At 40.0% G+C, this 17,275-nt stretch overlaps 1 protein-coding gene across 1 annotated transcript; it reads right to left on the minus strand.

The window, feature by feature from the left end:
• Positions 1–3,036: 3,036 nt before the first annotated feature.
• On the minus strand, positions 3,037–16,350 carry LOC308702706 (alpha-2,8-sialyltransferase 8E-like). Its single transcript, XM_081385768.1, has 7 exons — positions 16,196–16,350; positions 13,401–13,481; positions 13,231–13,317; positions 9,462–9,606; positions 8,874–8,986; positions 8,695–8,772; positions 3,037–4,943 (listed from the first exon to the last, which is right to left on the minus strand). Exons 1-7 carry the CDS (start codon positions 16,300–16,302, stop codon positions 4,451–4,453), a joined length of 1,104 nt encoding a protein of 367 aa, XP_081241894.1. The 5' UTR covers positions 16,303–16,350; the 3' UTR covers positions 3,037–4,450.
• Positions 16,351–17,275: the final 925 nt, after the last annotated feature.

Raw genomic sequence — 17,275 nt, forward strand, 5'->3', positions numbered from 1 at the left:
ATGCCATTCTTTATTTCTTTTCTTTTTTTTAAATAAATAAATTATAAAGCACATTTCAATAGAACCAAGGTTGCCCAAAGTGCTGGACATCAATAATAATAAAAAATAAAATAATAATATAATAAACATACAACAAGGAAACGACATAAAAACAACCGCACACCATAAGAATTAATAACCCGGGTAATTAAAAGCAGTCATTAATTAATAAATGAGCTATTAGCAAAGTTTTAACACTGGAAATGGTCTGAGCAGATCTAATAGAAAAAGTTAATGAATTCCAAAGTTTGGGGGCGCCGACTGAAAAAGTACGATCCCCTTTGAGTTTTAATCTGGATCTGGGAACCACTAAGAGAAACTGATCAGAGGATCTCAGGGGCCTCACAGAGGAGTGCCAGTTCACTAATGTCTCCAGGTATTTCGGTGCCAACCCGTTCAAAGACTAAAAGACAAACAATAAATGTTTCAAAAATTCGATCCGCAAACGGACCGGCAGCCATTTGAGAGAAGATAAAATAGGAGTAATATGATCACGCTTTCGAGTGGCTGTCAGCAATCTCGCAGCCGCATTGTGAACTGTCCGTAGACGGGCTAGGGCTTTCTGGCTAACTCCCGTATAGTGAGTGTTACAGTAGTCCAGACGTGAAAAAATACTAGCGTGAATAACTGTGTCTAGGCTTCAGCTTCGGTAAAAGTTCTTGGACTACAAGAGTAGACATCGCCCGACCCAGGGAGCGTACAGTGACTTTCGTCGCCCTTAGAGCGATGTCCGTCGTTGTGTGCAGTTCCTGAATAACGCAAAATACCCCACCAAGTGTTAGTAGTCTTAGGACACGACTAATGATCTTTCAAACTTAAGCTGGACAATAACTTTATTCTAGAGCTGCTGTAAAGCCAAACAATCTGTTACTTTAATTTCCTATCATTGTAAAGATGCTTTGAAACAATCTATGTGCGCTATATAAATGAAGGTGACTTGACAACTGCATCACTACCGACCGCTCCAAGTCAAGCCAAGTCAAGTCAAGTCTTCTTCATTTATATAGCGCTTTTAACAATGTAGATTGTTTCAAAGCAGCTTTACAGAGATAAACGTATAATTTAAGGTAACAGAGATTGTTTTGGCTTTAGAGCGGTTCTTTAATAAAGTTATTTTCCAGCTTAAGTTAGTTTTGATTGATTTGCTTCCGTCGCAACGATCATTTGTTACTAAATTAGGGGCCGCTAAGACGACACCATTCTCTCTACACAGACTTTAAACGCGAATGAATATATGTGCGCAGGTTTGTAATTCCCTACAAACCAAGCCTAAACAAAGTACTGGTCTTTCCTTATAAATTTTGATACAGAATTTAATTTTATTTTGTCACTTCGGGGTAGGTACGCAAAACAAATTTCGCTCCACTGGGGAGATCTCCACGTAAACCTTGACTGCTCCACCATCGAGGGGTATTGAGGGGGGAGGCGGCACCAGACCGGTTTTGTGCAGTTAAAGGTGCCCATCCATGATCTGGTAACCTCCAGATCCTCACACTCTGAGTACCAGCATGACCCGCCCCAAGAAACCAGTCGTCCAGCCTTAAGGGTTCGGGACATGGTGGAGGGTTCCACTCGAGCTCAACGCTAGCGGTGGCCCATGAAAGCATAGCGGCTAACTCTGGGTCTGACCCGTGCATCGCTATGGTTCTGCCGAATCTTCATCCCCAGAAGAGTCCAGCTCAGCCTCTGATGCAGCGATAGACATGTGTCATCCGGTGGAGCCCCAAAGGTAAGGACTGGTACCCCCGGGAGAGGCCAGCACGCTCCCTTGGAAGCCCCCATGGTTGCGGTGCGAAACAGGAGTGATGCGGTGGTCTCATCGGGGAAGCCCTCACTGCTATCCCTCATATCACCAGTGCAATTAGCCGAAGTAGACTGAAGTGACCGGTGGCCACCAGATGCAGGACTATATGTGGCAAAGGAACACCACCTTGAGAGATGTATTTGAGCCTCAATCTCAACACCGAGATTGTCATGTTCCCACAGTGAGAACATGCATATCCTCAAATGCTGCCTCAGCATGCTTAAGACCCAGACACGAGAGACAGTGATCGGTCAGCCAGAGGGCTACCGCATCCAGAAACACACGGGCGGAATGACATCTTTAAAAAGAAAAAGGCAAAAGGCAAATATGCGATGCATCCCCTTCTGTATTTATACTCGCGCTACGGGGCAGAGCTTCGGATGCAAAACCCGCTTGCCAGTGTGCATTGGCTCGTTTAGTTAAACTCAAAGCGGATTGGTCTCTCAAGCGAGATCCCAATTTCGACCGAAAGGGAACAAGCTTGTTTTATGGTTGCCACAGAGAGAGAGGGACTGAAACAGAGGAGATGTGATTCAGTGTTTATTTTCCTCCAGCTCGCATCTCGCTCCTCAACAGACAGCGTGCTTTCGAGTGGAAGTCTTGTGAAGGGCAGTGGAGTTGACAGCAAAATTAATTTAGAGCTTGTTACGGGCCAGCAATAATCACAGGCATGTTCGGATTTCTGTCTTCCAAACCACAGAGAAAACACTCTAGCTGGTCAAGAAAGAAAACAGGGAGAGGATTCCCGCCTAATGGACGTCAGTGATGATGTAACATCACCGCACATCTTTGTTCATGTCAAGATGACTGAGAACCATTTGGAGACGCTCCAGGTCAAATTGTTATGAGTTGGTGGAGAATGCAGGAATGTGTTTGGATGGTGACCAAACCAAAAGATTCTAAGAAATATGGTTTTGGAAAACTTTTTGAAAATCATTTTCCAGAAGTGTCATTTCAATTACTTGTCATGTGGTGTAACCAAAGAATAACGTATTTTCAATAATCCTTGAAATCATGTTTGTGAACACTTCTTAATTATTATTAGTTATTTTCTAAAATAAATTTAAATATATAACTCAAACACATTTAATACACGCATATTTATATATTTATTAGATTTTTTTTCATATATATTTGTAAAATATATTCATTTACATGACTTTTCCTATGGAAATAAACAAAAATCCCTTATATTTTAACCCTGAGTCAGTAGCTAATCCAGATTTAACTAAATTAAAGTAACACCAATGTCTGACATGCAAATAAAGAACAAAACAATATAAACTATGACCTGAATGATTAGAGGAATAAGACCACTGAATGAATTCTGCACACCTAAACAATGATAAAATAAAAAGTATTTAATCTCATAAAAAAGGTTTTCATCATCACAAATTCGCTAAATTTTCCTCCCGGAGCAGTATTATTTGGTATAAAAGTCAACACTGATCTCCAAACATTCGTTCTACTTGTTTCATGTTATTGCTGTACTCCAAATGCAGACAAAGCATCATCACAGTACATCTCTGCTGATTGTGGTAAATATTAAAAATAATTATATTAATATTAATATTAAATAATAAAAATATTTCAAATTTTTAATCGCTTATCAATTCTTAAATACTAAGAATCAATATTTTATTCAATGTCATTTTTATTTGTTGAATGAACAGAACATTGTAGTGCACCCATCCAATAAATCTCAAGTTCACGCGGCTCTTGACTAAATTCCATTTCTTCCTTTTTGCTACTGGTTTCTAAATAATCATGACTGAAAATTAGAAGGAATGATAAAACGTATAGATCAACATACTAACGAATCATGTCTCACGTAATCGCTCAAACTGAGAAAGTAACTATATAATCTATACATGACAACTGCTCTCTCTGGGATAGAACACAGATCTGAATGTTCACTGAACTTATATTATAAATACAGTATACTCTAAGTATAAATAAAATATAAGTAAAAAAATAATTATAATAAATCTAAGTATAATAAATAAAAATATAAGTATTCTTTAAAAAATATGATGATATTTAATGCAAATTGATGATTCTAACAAATTCATATACTATATACTATATAGTATTAAAGTTTTATTAAGGTTATAGTATTAACGTTACTGTGGTATGAAGCAGGGCGGGCCGAGAGTCTGGGACATTTTACGCAGCTGTTTTTATTTGCTTATATGCCACAGTCGCCACCCATTTCATTTTGTTGTTTATGTTTATTTTAACGATTAAAGTTATATTTTGTTACATTTACGTTTGATCACTTAAATTCACATTGTTTTATCTCATTCTAATGAAGGTCACTTTATCTGACAAGTTAAAATTGTGGGGTAACACAGCGCTGTTTTACTTGGTCAAAACAATCATAATATAAATAAATGTTTTAGTATTTTGAAAGTTGTTATGTTACTCTGTGCGTTCGCTCGGTGGCTGCTATGAGACACTTGTTGCACATTGCAGTAAGCTAGATCGGTACTAGAATATCATATTAATAAAAGCTGGATGACTTGTGTTTCTAAGTGGCATGCAATTAAAAAATTGTATGGTGGAGAAAATGCTGATTACTGTTACTCCAAATAAAGCCCTTTCTGATTATAAATGATTTTCTCGATCCGCCCCTGGTGAGGAGCAGGGCTGCAGGTGCAGTGTCAGCGCCCCCTGGCTGTGGAGCTGCAGCAGCCGCACAAACTCTTCCGGCATCTTGTGCATGTAGGGGTGCGGGCGCTTCAGGTCATAATAATGGTATGGAATCGGCTGATCCTGCAGGTCGCTGTCGAACGGCCAGAATCCGTAAACGTGAACATGCTCACACAGTTCCAGTGCAGTGCTGATTAAAAGGAATCCCGTGGAGAGGCGCACCTCCTGTAGGCCACGCCCCTTCCAGAACCGGTCCAGTGTCCGCAGGTAAGAGGGGCTGAAGAACACCACCGGCTGCTGAGGTCTGATTGGCTGGAGGACTTTGAGTGTTTTGATTGACGGTGATGTGCAGAACGTGTAGGCGAAGGCAGGAATAATGAGGGAGGCGTTTCCGTACACACTGACCCGCTCCACCAACGGATCCGGATTCTTCTCCAGGTTTTTGTATCTACAGAAGCACAGCTTTTAATAAACACTAATGACAGAACACTAGATGATCATATTTGTATACAATATGGAAATATGGAAATATGTCTCTGTTCCCCATCTGTCAGTCACTAATACGTTGCGTTGACTGACAAATGTGGTTTCACTTGGGAGCTCCTATCATCTCTGAGTTTTATAAAAACGGCCAATGGAATTGGTGACTGGAATTTGCATGTCAAGCCACTCCCCCGTACATATGGGTATATAAGATGGCGGCCCACATCCACTCATTCAACCGATCTCTCTAGACTGGTGAAAAAGGAGCATTAAGCGGTGTTTCGCCCGCGCATTGCAGTGCAAAGGATAAGTGCAGCGATTCTCCACAGGGCCCTTCAGTCAAAAAGAGTAGTTTTTTCCTAAAAGAGCAAATCGGACGACGAGTGTCTTTTTAAACTTATGGTTATGGCCAATCTTGGATCTGCAAGTCTTAAACCAGGCCCTTCACAAGCTCCCGTTCAAGATGCTAATGCAGAAACACATTCTCATGTGCGTACGTCCTCAAGACTGGTTCGTAGAAATTGACCAGAACGACGCGTACATTCACGTCTCGATTCTACCTCGACACAGACCGATTCATCAGTTTGCCTTCAAGGGTTGGGCATACTAGTACAAGGTCCTCCCCTTTGGCCTGTCCCTGTCTCCCCGCGTCTTTACCTAAGTCGTGGAGGCTGCCCTTGCCCAGCTAAGGGAAGTGGGCATTCGCATTTTAAACTATCTGGACTCCTGGCTCATTCTAGCTCACTCTCGAGATCTGGGACCTAGTGCTCAGGCTCCTCAGCCATCTGGGGCTTCAGGTCAACTGGGAAAAGAATAAGCTCTCCCCCATGCACTGTATCTCTTTTCTCAGTATGGAGTTGGCTTCTCACCATTGCTCAATTGAAATGCCTGAGTATACATTCAGGGGAAAACAGCGGCACCACTAAAACATTTTCAGAGGCTCATGGGGCTCATGGCATCCGCAGCCTCAGTAACGCTGCTCAGGTTGATGCATATGAGACCGCTACAGCACTGGCTTCATAGCCAAGTCCTGAGATAGGCACTCCGTGTGACCATCACACTGATCTGTCTGTTCAGCCCTTGGTCAGACTTTGCCATTCTACGGACTGGAGTACCCTCAGAACAAGTGTCCAGACATGTTGTTGTCACAATGCCTCCGGAACAGGCTGGGGCGCTGCATGTAATGGACACACAGCCACTGGCTTCTGAACGAGACCTCAACTGCATTGGCATATCCACTGCCTACAGTTGTCACCCTGCGCCAGTTTCGGTCGTTGCTTCTGAGCAAGCACATGTTGGTCCGGACAGACAACACTGCGATGGTGGCGTATATCAACAGTCATGGCGGTGGACGCTCACGTCACCCGTCACAACTCGCCCGCCATCTCCTCTTCCGGAATTAGCAGTCTCTCATGTCCACACCATTTATAATCCGGGCTAGCTCAATCGTGCGGCCGACTTAACGACTTAAAGAGAGCAGTTGCCACGAGGGCACATTCATCTCGCCAGCATCTGCGTCTCCAACACTCGCAACAGAGTGGTTGTGGTGCGATTTCCACAGGGACTCTGTTTGTCAGTCGACATAATGGGGATAGTTGTAATAGATGGGGAACATCTTGGTTACTGACGTATCCCTCGTTCCTTGATGGAGGGAACGGAGATGTCCTCTTATGTCCCCCGTGCCACAACCCTGAACCACCCAGCTGAATGGCCTCCTCAGCAAAATCCTGAACGAGTGGATGCGATCCGCCATCTTATTTACCCATTTGTACGGGGGAGTGGCTTGGCATGCAAATTCCACTTGCCAATTCCATTGGCCGTTTTTTTAAACTCAGAGATGATTGGGGCTCCCAAGTGAAACCACATTTGTCAGTCAACATAACGTCTCCAGTCTTCCTGTTTATTTGTTAGGCCCATCAATTTACGACAAAGTTTTATATGCTGACATTAATGGACAAGTAACAATAAACAATATGTTTATAGCATTGAATAACCTTGTTTAATATTTCTACACACACAACTGTTGTTATTTTGAAAATGAATTAGTTTGTTAATATTAGATAATGAATTATGATTTGCAAAACAAACAATAGTACATTTATAAATGAATATTAATCAAGATTAATAAAATACTGCTCAGGTTACTTCATGATTCAAAAAAAGAGAAATCCATTTTGCATAAAGTAAAAAAAATTCGGATCATTAACGTAATCCCCGCAAAAAATTGTTTAGGACACAATAAGTCACAGATCGGTTTACCAATGTTTCCATTTTCATGCATTGTTTCTTTTGTTTTATAACCTGAATGATCAGTCAAATCATAACCAGAGAGTATAAATTATATTTAACCAGAATACATTTTTAAGAAATATACAATACAGTCTGAAAGTTAATTAAATCTGAATTATTTTCATTTGGAAACCAAGAATATAGAGATGCCAGTATTGGCCAATGAATGTGTTTTTATTAAAGCGGAAATTAGAATTTTATTTAGAAATAGCAATCAATAAAAAAAGATTCTGAGGGCTTAAAATTAACCTGAAAAGTCTTCATTTAAATGATCATCAAAGCTGTGTTTTGATTGGTGGGTGTGTGTGTATGTGTGTGTGTGTCAGTGATGCACGGGTTGATCCAAAATGAGCCTGCGGTCACCCGCGGTTACGAGTCATCCAAAAATATTTTTAATGATATTCGGGTCGCGGTCGGTCGGGTCGTTTGAAATAAAGATGCCAATTAAACCTTTGTAATTTATATAGTACTAGCCTACCTGTTTTTGTTTGTCTAAAATGCGTTAATAAAGACTTTATTAACATATTCTATGCCTGCATTTTGTACTTGTGAGAGCTTCAATTGGGCATCCACGCGGCGAAATAGCCTAAGCTACTAAGTGGGAAATCCTTATTTACCTTTTGAATGTTGAGCGTTATTAACTTTTGAATAAATCCTGACGCGGGACAAAATGCCCGATTTCCCAACACGTTGAACTGAGCAATGCCACTGTACCATTTTAATAGGCTACTTTTAAACGCATATATATATGTCAGTTTTATGTATTTTGTGAGAGGGGCGGGATTTTTGTTGGGAAAGTCGGGGGTGAGACGCACACTTCGATTAGACTGGATAAACACATGCAGCATCTTAATTGTTACGAAAATGAAACGAAATAAATGAATAAATCAAGCCTTTATTACATAACACTAGGCTATATCATACAGCGTTCAGAAAAAGAGCAGTTTGCGCTCCTAAGGGCTTTCACACTTTTCCAAAAGTGGGCTTTCTCTCAGTTGACCTGCTGATGAATTCTTCAAGCAGGGTCGAAACATAAACATCGCATTCATCAATAATATGCATCTAGACAGCTGAAATGGAAAATGATGGGCCGCCTCAAGAACTGCCTGCTCTCGCCGCCGAGCGCACCACGTCAGGGCTACATTTCTCTCCTCCACAGGCTGGATTAATGGATATTATAGGCCAGGGAGGCTGATGGGGGGCGTATGGGAGTTCCTGCGTCTATGGCCCAATGGCGCTACGATGAGCATTTACTACCTTTAAAAAATGCGGGTCAGGAAGTGGGTCGGGTACAATACTTTCTTTTCTTTTTTTGCGGTCCGAGTTGCGGCGGGTTAGTTGAAAACGTCGGTCGGGTGCGGGTTGTTTATACATTGACCCGCGCATCACTGGTGTGTGTGTGTGTGTGTGTGTGTGTGAACACTGACTGAAGCTGACTGGGGTTGATGGTAATCAGGTCCGTCTTCAGTCCAACATCACTGTCATTAACCATTGCCAAATTAAACCTGAAAGAGAGAGAAAACATCATATTAACAGGAAGGATGGATGAATACTGATGGATGTGTTGTGGTCAGTGTGGGAGAAAGGAATGATGGGATGTGTTTACCGTATGACAAAGTCTGCGTTGTCAATCTCATGTCCACAGCTGCTGTTTTTCAAAATCCCACCGCTGCCGATCACAGCACACCGACCCAGATGCCGACCGGACCAGGGGAAGTCCTGCACACACACACACACACACTTGAATATGTGGTCATATATCAAAAACATAATGATTCTTATACTGTACAAATTGTACATTCTCTCCCCTTACACAAACCCTATCCCTAAACTGACCCATCACACAAAACTTTCAGCATTTTTACATTTTCAGAAATCCTCACTTAGTAAGGTTGCTAAGCTGTTTTCCTCATGGACACCAAAACTCTCTCACTCTCTCAAAAATACACACACAATCACTCACTGCCACAAACACACACCCTTTGTTTCTCTCTCTCTCGCACACACACACACACACACACACACACACACACACACACACACACACACACACACACACACACACACAAACACACAGACACTCTCTTCTCACACACACATTCTCTTTCACACTCACAAGAACACACACACGCACACACTCTCTCTCTCTCTCTCTCTCTCTCTCACAGACAGACAGACAGACACACACACACACCTCAGGCAGCATACTGTGAAGTGCTGCATTAATGTTGTATGTTTTTGTTGTGCTTGTTTCATATTGGATGGATTGATTGATGGCTGTGTTGCGTTGGGTGAGGATGAATGATCCTGTGGCGTTACAACAAAACTGCAGCCAGATTCTGTCATAAACACAGAGAGAGAGAGAGAGAGAGAGAGAGAGAGAGAGAGAGAGAGAGAGAGAGAGAGAGAGAGAGAGTTAAGAGTTTATGAGGATTCATATTACATAATCATCTCTGTTAAAATGACCCACTTCAGTATGCTATGATTTATTGTTTGAACAGTTTTACCAGCTTGTCTCTTTAAAGGTCCCATTCTATGTCCCTTTTCACAAGATGTAAAATAAGTCTCTGATGTCCCCAGAGTGTGTATGTGAAGTTTGAGCTCAAAATACCCAACAGATCATTTTTTACAGCATGTTTAAATTGACATTTTTTGGGGCTCAGAAAAACGAGCCGTTTCAGTGTGTCCCCTTTAAATGCAAATGAGGTGCTGCTGGACGACACAGGGGGCGGAGCTTCATGAGCTCGTGCTCAGTCTGTCAGGAAAAATTCATCTCACGGAATGATGATAATATCAGAAACTCTCAGTAACGTGTTCATTTCGAGTCGGACAATAATGCCTACAGAGTCAGAGTGCTGTATAGAGATGAAACAGGTATGGTTTAGTAGTTTAATTACGGTTATTATAACGTATTTGTCATCTGCTTGTAGGCTATGTATCCATTATTTATTAATAGCCTACAAGTCTGCTGTCTGAATGATGATCAAACATGTACTGATGAGTTTAATAAAGTTTATTGTACATCACACAAAAGATGAAGCGTCAGTTTTACTTCAGAAAATCACCGTAAGAGCTGAGTAAACACAGTAGCCTAAGTTATAAGAAGTGCGCAAGTAGCCAGTAGAGTTGAGGGAGCATTCCTGTGGGCGGAGCTTAGTCAAGAAACGGTTCTGGTGATGTCACTAATGCAGGATGTAGAGGGATGTAGTCCAATCGAGCCGTTTTTTGTAGTCAACTTCTGTTAAATAAAATATCTCGCTTGGCATTGAACTTTGAGCTTTATAATTTTACAGATATTATTTATGCTCTAACAGCAACATTACACACTAACTAAAGTTTGAAACATGGAATCGCATGCAACGGGACCTTTAAACACTATTTAAACATTACGTTTGATTTTGCCAGATCGGTTCAAAACCATTTCACCTGTACTCAAACAATGCTTTCAGATCATACACACATCAGTCAATATATAAACACTACAGATCATTCATTAGACTCTACATCAAAAAAATGGAGAACAGCATCCATAGGTTACAGTAAATAATCGTAATCTAACATCATATATAGTAACTGCAAATAGTAAGGAGAAAGTATTGTGTACTGTATGAATGTTACATGCTGCTATGTATAATCCAAGGAGCGAAGAACGGGACATGGTATGAATAACTAGATACATTTAATTAACACAAGGAGCAAGAGCACACATACAAACAACTAGCATCACATTAAATACTGGACAAGGAATTTAGGAAAACTCAGGGCTTATATACACAGGGAAAACAAAATGAGCTAAATTAACTTGAAAGTCATGTTTCTAGATCTGTAAAACCGCATTCTTCCATCTTAAAAATATATCTAAATTACGACATACAGTATGCTTTCAATGACAAATGCGGAACAGTTAGTTCATGCATTCATGACATCAAGGTTAGATTATTGTAATGCTCTACAGGTTAGGTCAGCCGGAACCGGGAACACTTCCCATAAATCCTGATGTACTCGTTGCATCATAAGAAGAATGGCGTCTACACTAATATCAGTCTCTCTGTTCATCCCAATGTACCGCAGTCCGCCGGATCCAGGGCGTATCCGGATCTGATGAAGGACCTGCGCCTGGACACGACAACAGCACAGTCCTGAAGTGTCAACTAGTCTCTCCCCTGTGAAGGCCCCTTCTCCGTCCCTTTACCTCGGTACAGATAAAACGTTAACAAAATGATTCCAGTTCACATGGATACGTGGAAGCGACCAAAAAGTTCTGTATTATGAATTAAGGCCAAACAAGTAATTTGGTGAGGTCAATTTGTAAAGAAAGACTACGTGCCTGTACATATATATATATATACATATACAGTGGGGAGCAGGGCCGTTTCTAGCCTTTTTGGCACCCTAGGCAAGATTCCTATTGAACCCCCCCCCCCCACTGTCCCTCTAGGACTCTAATTTTTTTTACTAAGAGTAATTCACAAAGCTTTTTAGCCCTAAAATTAGCACCTACGTCTGGGACAGCTTAAAAGAAGTCGAGAGGACTCCTAACTCACTAAGACCTATTCACAAACCGCTTTTTGTGGCATACAGGATTGTGGCATTTAGGCCTACAGGAGCTTCCAATCGCGAGGGAAGAGTTTTGCATTGTAGGCAGGGCCGTTTCTAGCCTTTTTGGCACCCTAGGCAAGATTCCTATTGACCGCCCCCCCCTCCCTCCACTATCCCTCTAGGGGGGTTCGGGGGCATGCTCCCCCGCAAGAAAATGTTGTACATTTTAAGGTTAAATTAATGCATCAATCTGGTACTTTGAGAGCTAAAAATTAAGAGCTTCAACCCATGAACTGTGCACATTGAACAAAGAAAAAACATTGACTTGTACCTGGACACTAAAGAGGGCTCAAACATTTTATTAGTTATCATGATATAGAGTCTCAGTCTACATTACATTATCACTGGTGTTTATGATTTATATAAGTATTCCTATGACGTAAAATCCATATAATAGCCAATAATATGTAGGCTACTTTATAAATTAAAATGAATATTTCAAAAGTATATTTTACATTACACTATAGTATCGGAAAATTACAATACTTTTGTCCTCCTAATTTCTCCACTTGCAAGAAATAAACCCTTGAGCTTTTATTTTGGAGAAAAACCCCAGATCACCATGCTGATCGCATGAGCAAAGTGCGCACTTTTCTTTAAATCACGCAGCACAAACAGAATGTCTAGGCTACTTAATTAAAGTCTTGTGCTGTTTTATAAAGACACAAAGCCATATCACAATTTTGATTTTAATTTGTTGACAAAATATAACGCTAGAGACCTTTATGTTAGGCTATAAATTTTACATCTTTTAAATTTTTTTTACAATTTTACATGAAAAAAGACAGGCACTTAGTGCAAATATACGCTCCATTATCGGAAATGTAAAAAAAGAAGAATTTTCCATCCACTCGCTTGGGCAAAAATCTCTTGGAGTGGTGGGGGCTCTCACTGGCGCCCCCCAGCTGTTTGCGGCCCTGGTGGGGAGAACAAGTATCTGATACACTGCCGATTTAGCAGGTTTTCCCAATTACAAAGCATGTAGAGGTCTGTAATTTTTTATCATAGGTACACTTCAACTGTGAGTGACGGAATCTAAAACAAAAATCCAGAAAATCACATGATTTTTAAGTAATTAATTTGCGTTGTATTGCATGACATAAGTATTTGATCATCTACCAACCAGTAAGAATTCCGGCTCTCACAGACCTGTTAGTGTTTCTTTAAGAAGCCCTCCGGTTCTCCACTCATTACCTGTATTAACTGCACCTGTTTGAACGTGTTACCTGTATAAAAGAATCCTGTCCACACACTCAATCAAACACACTCCAAGCAGTTTGGTGAGAAGGCAACAACTGTTGGCGCAATTGACCTGATGACCTGCCTAATGGATAAGCATGAATGTAAAGTTGATAAAGACACACCTGTTTAGCTCCCGCTCAGTTTTGTTTGATTTGTACGGGCAGCTCATGAAATCTGTCAGCTCCTGCGTGAACTTCTTGAGTTTTATACTGAGAGGGAAACAAAGGCATTTAATTAAATGGTCAGTTCTCTGAAATATCAGGATCGCTGGTTGATCTTCATTCTCACGCACCTTTTGGCCGGTTTGATAACGGAAAACTTGCGTCTGAGTTTTGCGCAGTACAGCTTCTGAAGCGCCTCTGTCATCGCATCTCTGAAAGAAAAGAGCAAATGTACATTTTTTGCTGCTCACTAACTTTCCTCTAAATGATCAACATAATCAAAAGTGCAGATAACCCTGTTGCACACAATCTATTACATTCTTGTTGCGCCTGTAGGTTCAGTCTAATGAGTTCCTCCTCACTCTTAAAAATAAAGTTTTCAGCAAATATACCATTTACTTTCAGCAAAGAACCCTATTCTTTTTAATGAACTTTTGGCTGGTTATCAAGTTTTTAATGTTTGAATACCAGTTCTTTTCTACAGAACTATAAGAGAATCAAAAGTTCTTCAGAAATGTACAGGATTCTACAGGATTTCCTATGACACCAGACCCCTTTTTGTTTCTGTTTGGGTCTTTTTATTAATAATAAATAATCCATTTATTCACTCTTTTTGCTCTCTTTGAGCATCGGCCTGAACATTTAATTTCCCACTTAAACTGTCAGAAATCTTGAATGCTTTAGAGCACAGTTTGATTTTTTTTTTATTGATTTTTTTTAATAGGTTTTTTGCCAAAACCATTTACCATTTACTTTTCTGTTTCGTACCATTCCAATGAAGTAAAAAATTCTAAGAAATAAATAATAAAAATAAAATAAAAAATGACCGGAGAGAGCACCAGAGGGTTAAGGGTTGAACAGTTCTTCTTGAAGAGCAGGATGCACAATTTCTGCTAGAACATGCCAATAATAAAACATATTATAACCCTAAATTATCAATGAAATCAGATGATTGCTCGATTGGAATATTGATTTAGTACTTGTGTACATTTCACCAAGACTTCTCCTAATGTTGAACACAATGCTCAAAAAAATCAATGCACTAAAACCAGACGCTGATGAACATCTCTCATGTCATCTCATCTACTGTGATGGATTTTTTTAATTAATCAACTTTAATTAATCAACTAACATTTGTTTTTCCTTGGGGAAAACATTCATATGCTTTGGGGAAAACTTGAGACGTGTGTGTGTGCGTGCGTGCGTTTGTATAAATAACAAATAGGGGAAGTGAAACTAGACAGATGACTAGTTCTCAAAACCTTGTGATAATGAATCACAGAAACAGAGTTTGCTTGTGCCAGTGACACAGAGGGAAAAGGTTGGGGCTTTTGAACCAAATGAACCAATCATATTAAAGGTGACATGTTAGTCACTATAATCTTATTTGTTTTCTCAATTCTATAAAAACTGTTGTATCCGTGTTTTCTGGTGGGATTCTCAATGGAATTTGTCTGAGATCCTCCGGCCTTGCTTCTTGGGAGAGATTCCCTGAGAACTGCTCGGGAAGATCTCCTGGCCGTGATTAAAGCATTTAAAGACATTTGCAGAAGTCTGTTTGTCCATTATTCCTGCGCAGGAAGCTAGTTTAAGAAGGAAGCTAGTTTAGAAGGTAAGCTAGTTTAGAAGGTAAGCTAGTTTAGGAAGGAAGCTAGTTTAGAAGGTAAGCTAGTTTAGGAAGGAAGCTAGTTTAGGGGAACATGTTAGTTAGGTAACTATTATTGAACGGGGACGTCGATTTGGAGACGAGACCCAGATAGTTAGGTTTAGGGAAAAATCTACCACACTACACTTTCACCAGTTTCATCCACAAACATTCCATCTGAACAGAAAACAAGGTATTTGATACATTAGCACTCAGATCTACTAATAAATCAATACAAGAATTTATTTATTTATTCCATCGCAAAATGTAATTATATTATTGCCAGGTCTTTTAATACACTACAAGTATGTCCAACTTCATCTGCATACATAGACGACAGCAAATGTCAACTCTGCGATTAAACAACGTCACAAAATGTACTGTAACTATATTATCGTCCAGCTCTAATCTGATAAACGCTACAATAAGCCATTATATAGCCATATGAAAAGATATTAAGATGTTACAAACATTTTCTGGAATTACTTTTGCAGAAATAGCCTACAGCACATGGTTGAAATATGTTCACCGCAGTAAACTGAAGGATTTATTTGAAGCACTATAGAGTGAAACACCTCTGAGTCAGTCCTGAACAGCTCTACTCTCCTGCGTAACAAATATAAAACATTTCTATTCTGATTAGAATTATAATGACGTTTCCATCTAAACTAATGACATTTAACTATCACTTGTGTTAACTACAGTTAAATCGGATCAAATGCATTAATATTATGAACAGCATCTATGCGAATTATTTCCCATCTGCTTTTCTGTTGTTATCTCGGGACGCTAGTATAGTAAATAGAGTTCGTCAGCTCCAGTTTGTATCCAGCCTCTCATGGAGACTTCAGATGAGATCCCCAACACCCGTGAAGAGACGACTCAACACCAGCGATGTTATGCCCTAAATTAATACATGATTAACTAACTTTATTTTTCTATGTACATTTCTAAAATGCACTTTCTGTAAAGCTGCTTTGAAACAATATGTATTGTGAAAAGCGCTATACAAATAAATTTGAATTTGAATTGAAATGAATTGTGTTTCTTAGACTCCTCAGAAGACAATTTAACAACTTCATGACAGCATGCACAATATCATAGCCTACTCTAGTCATCAGTTAGAATAAAATAAAATAAAAAACTTACTTTTTAAGACGCAAATCTTAAACTAGTCATAGACTTTCGCTACTTAAAAAATCAGCAACACGGAGCCCGATTTGAATTCTTTTAAATAGCATTTATTGAATTATAATGAAATATTGAGATAAAAGCGCTCACCTGGACGAGTGTGTGTCGGGTATGTAGTAAAACACCACACACACACCCTGAAAGATGACCAGGACCATCAGCAGTGTGAAGATCCACTGGAGAGTCCCCGATGCCATCAGAGAGTTTGTGAGTGAGTGTGTGTGTGTGTGTGTGTGTGTGTGTGTGTGTGTGTGTGTGTGTGTGAGTGCGAGAGAGAGAGAGAGAGAGAGAGAGAGAGAGAGAGAGAGAGAGAGAGAGAGTGAGTGAGTGAGTGTGTGATTCAGGGGTTAAAGGCTATAAACACACACACACACACACACACACACACACCCAACTCGTCTCCGCCCCTCTCAAACTCGCTCTTCTCCTGTAAAATGGTCATAATGATTTTAAACCCGACATTGACTTGTAATTTGTGTTGTGCAATTTTGTCAAGGGAAGATGCGAATTTTTGTGTGTGTTTGACTGTGGGATTGCCTTTGTCGAGAACGGTGTTTCGTAGGCTAATCGATTCCAAATAAAACAAAGATTATTGGAAAACACTGTACAAGAAAATGTCAATTCAATGTTAATTTTTTGTAATTATTTGTGAAATTAACTAGCAATAATTGAGTGAAAATTGTTGCAAAGTAAATCCTACACCAGTTTTATTTTTTTCTTCTTCTCTCTCTCAGTAAACGTGCTATTATAATTATTTAGGAAGCATATAGCACACATTTCCCCTTTAGTTCTTTACTTATCATCTCGGGTGTTTTGGTCGGATCATCTCGGATGTGAAAACAAGCTTAATTGTCACACAGAGAGAGGAGATGTGGTTAACATTAAGGTGAAGGCCAGGTGTGCGACTCTCTTCCAGGGAATTTTCAAGCCGCAAGACAACTTGGCCTGAGGACAGCAAATTAATAAAGCTTGTTACGGGGGAGCAATAATCACGGGCATGTTCGGATTTCTGTGAGAGAAAACACTCCAGCTGGTCAAGAAAGAATTCCCGGGAGAGGATTCCCGCCCTTACGGACGTCAGCGATTATGTAACATTGTGTGCAAGTGTCGTCAAGAAATAAAAAAAGAAAAAGAAAGAGTGTCAGCAAGAAAACTGAGGCTCATTTAGAG

The sequence above is a fragment of the Scardinius erythrophthalmus genome, assembly GCF_964197995.2.
Source record: "Scardinius erythrophthalmus genome assembly, chromosome: 15".
NCBI classification, from domain to species: Eukaryota; Metazoa; Chordata; class Actinopteri; order Cypriniformes; family Leuciscidae; genus Scardinius; species Scardinius erythrophthalmus.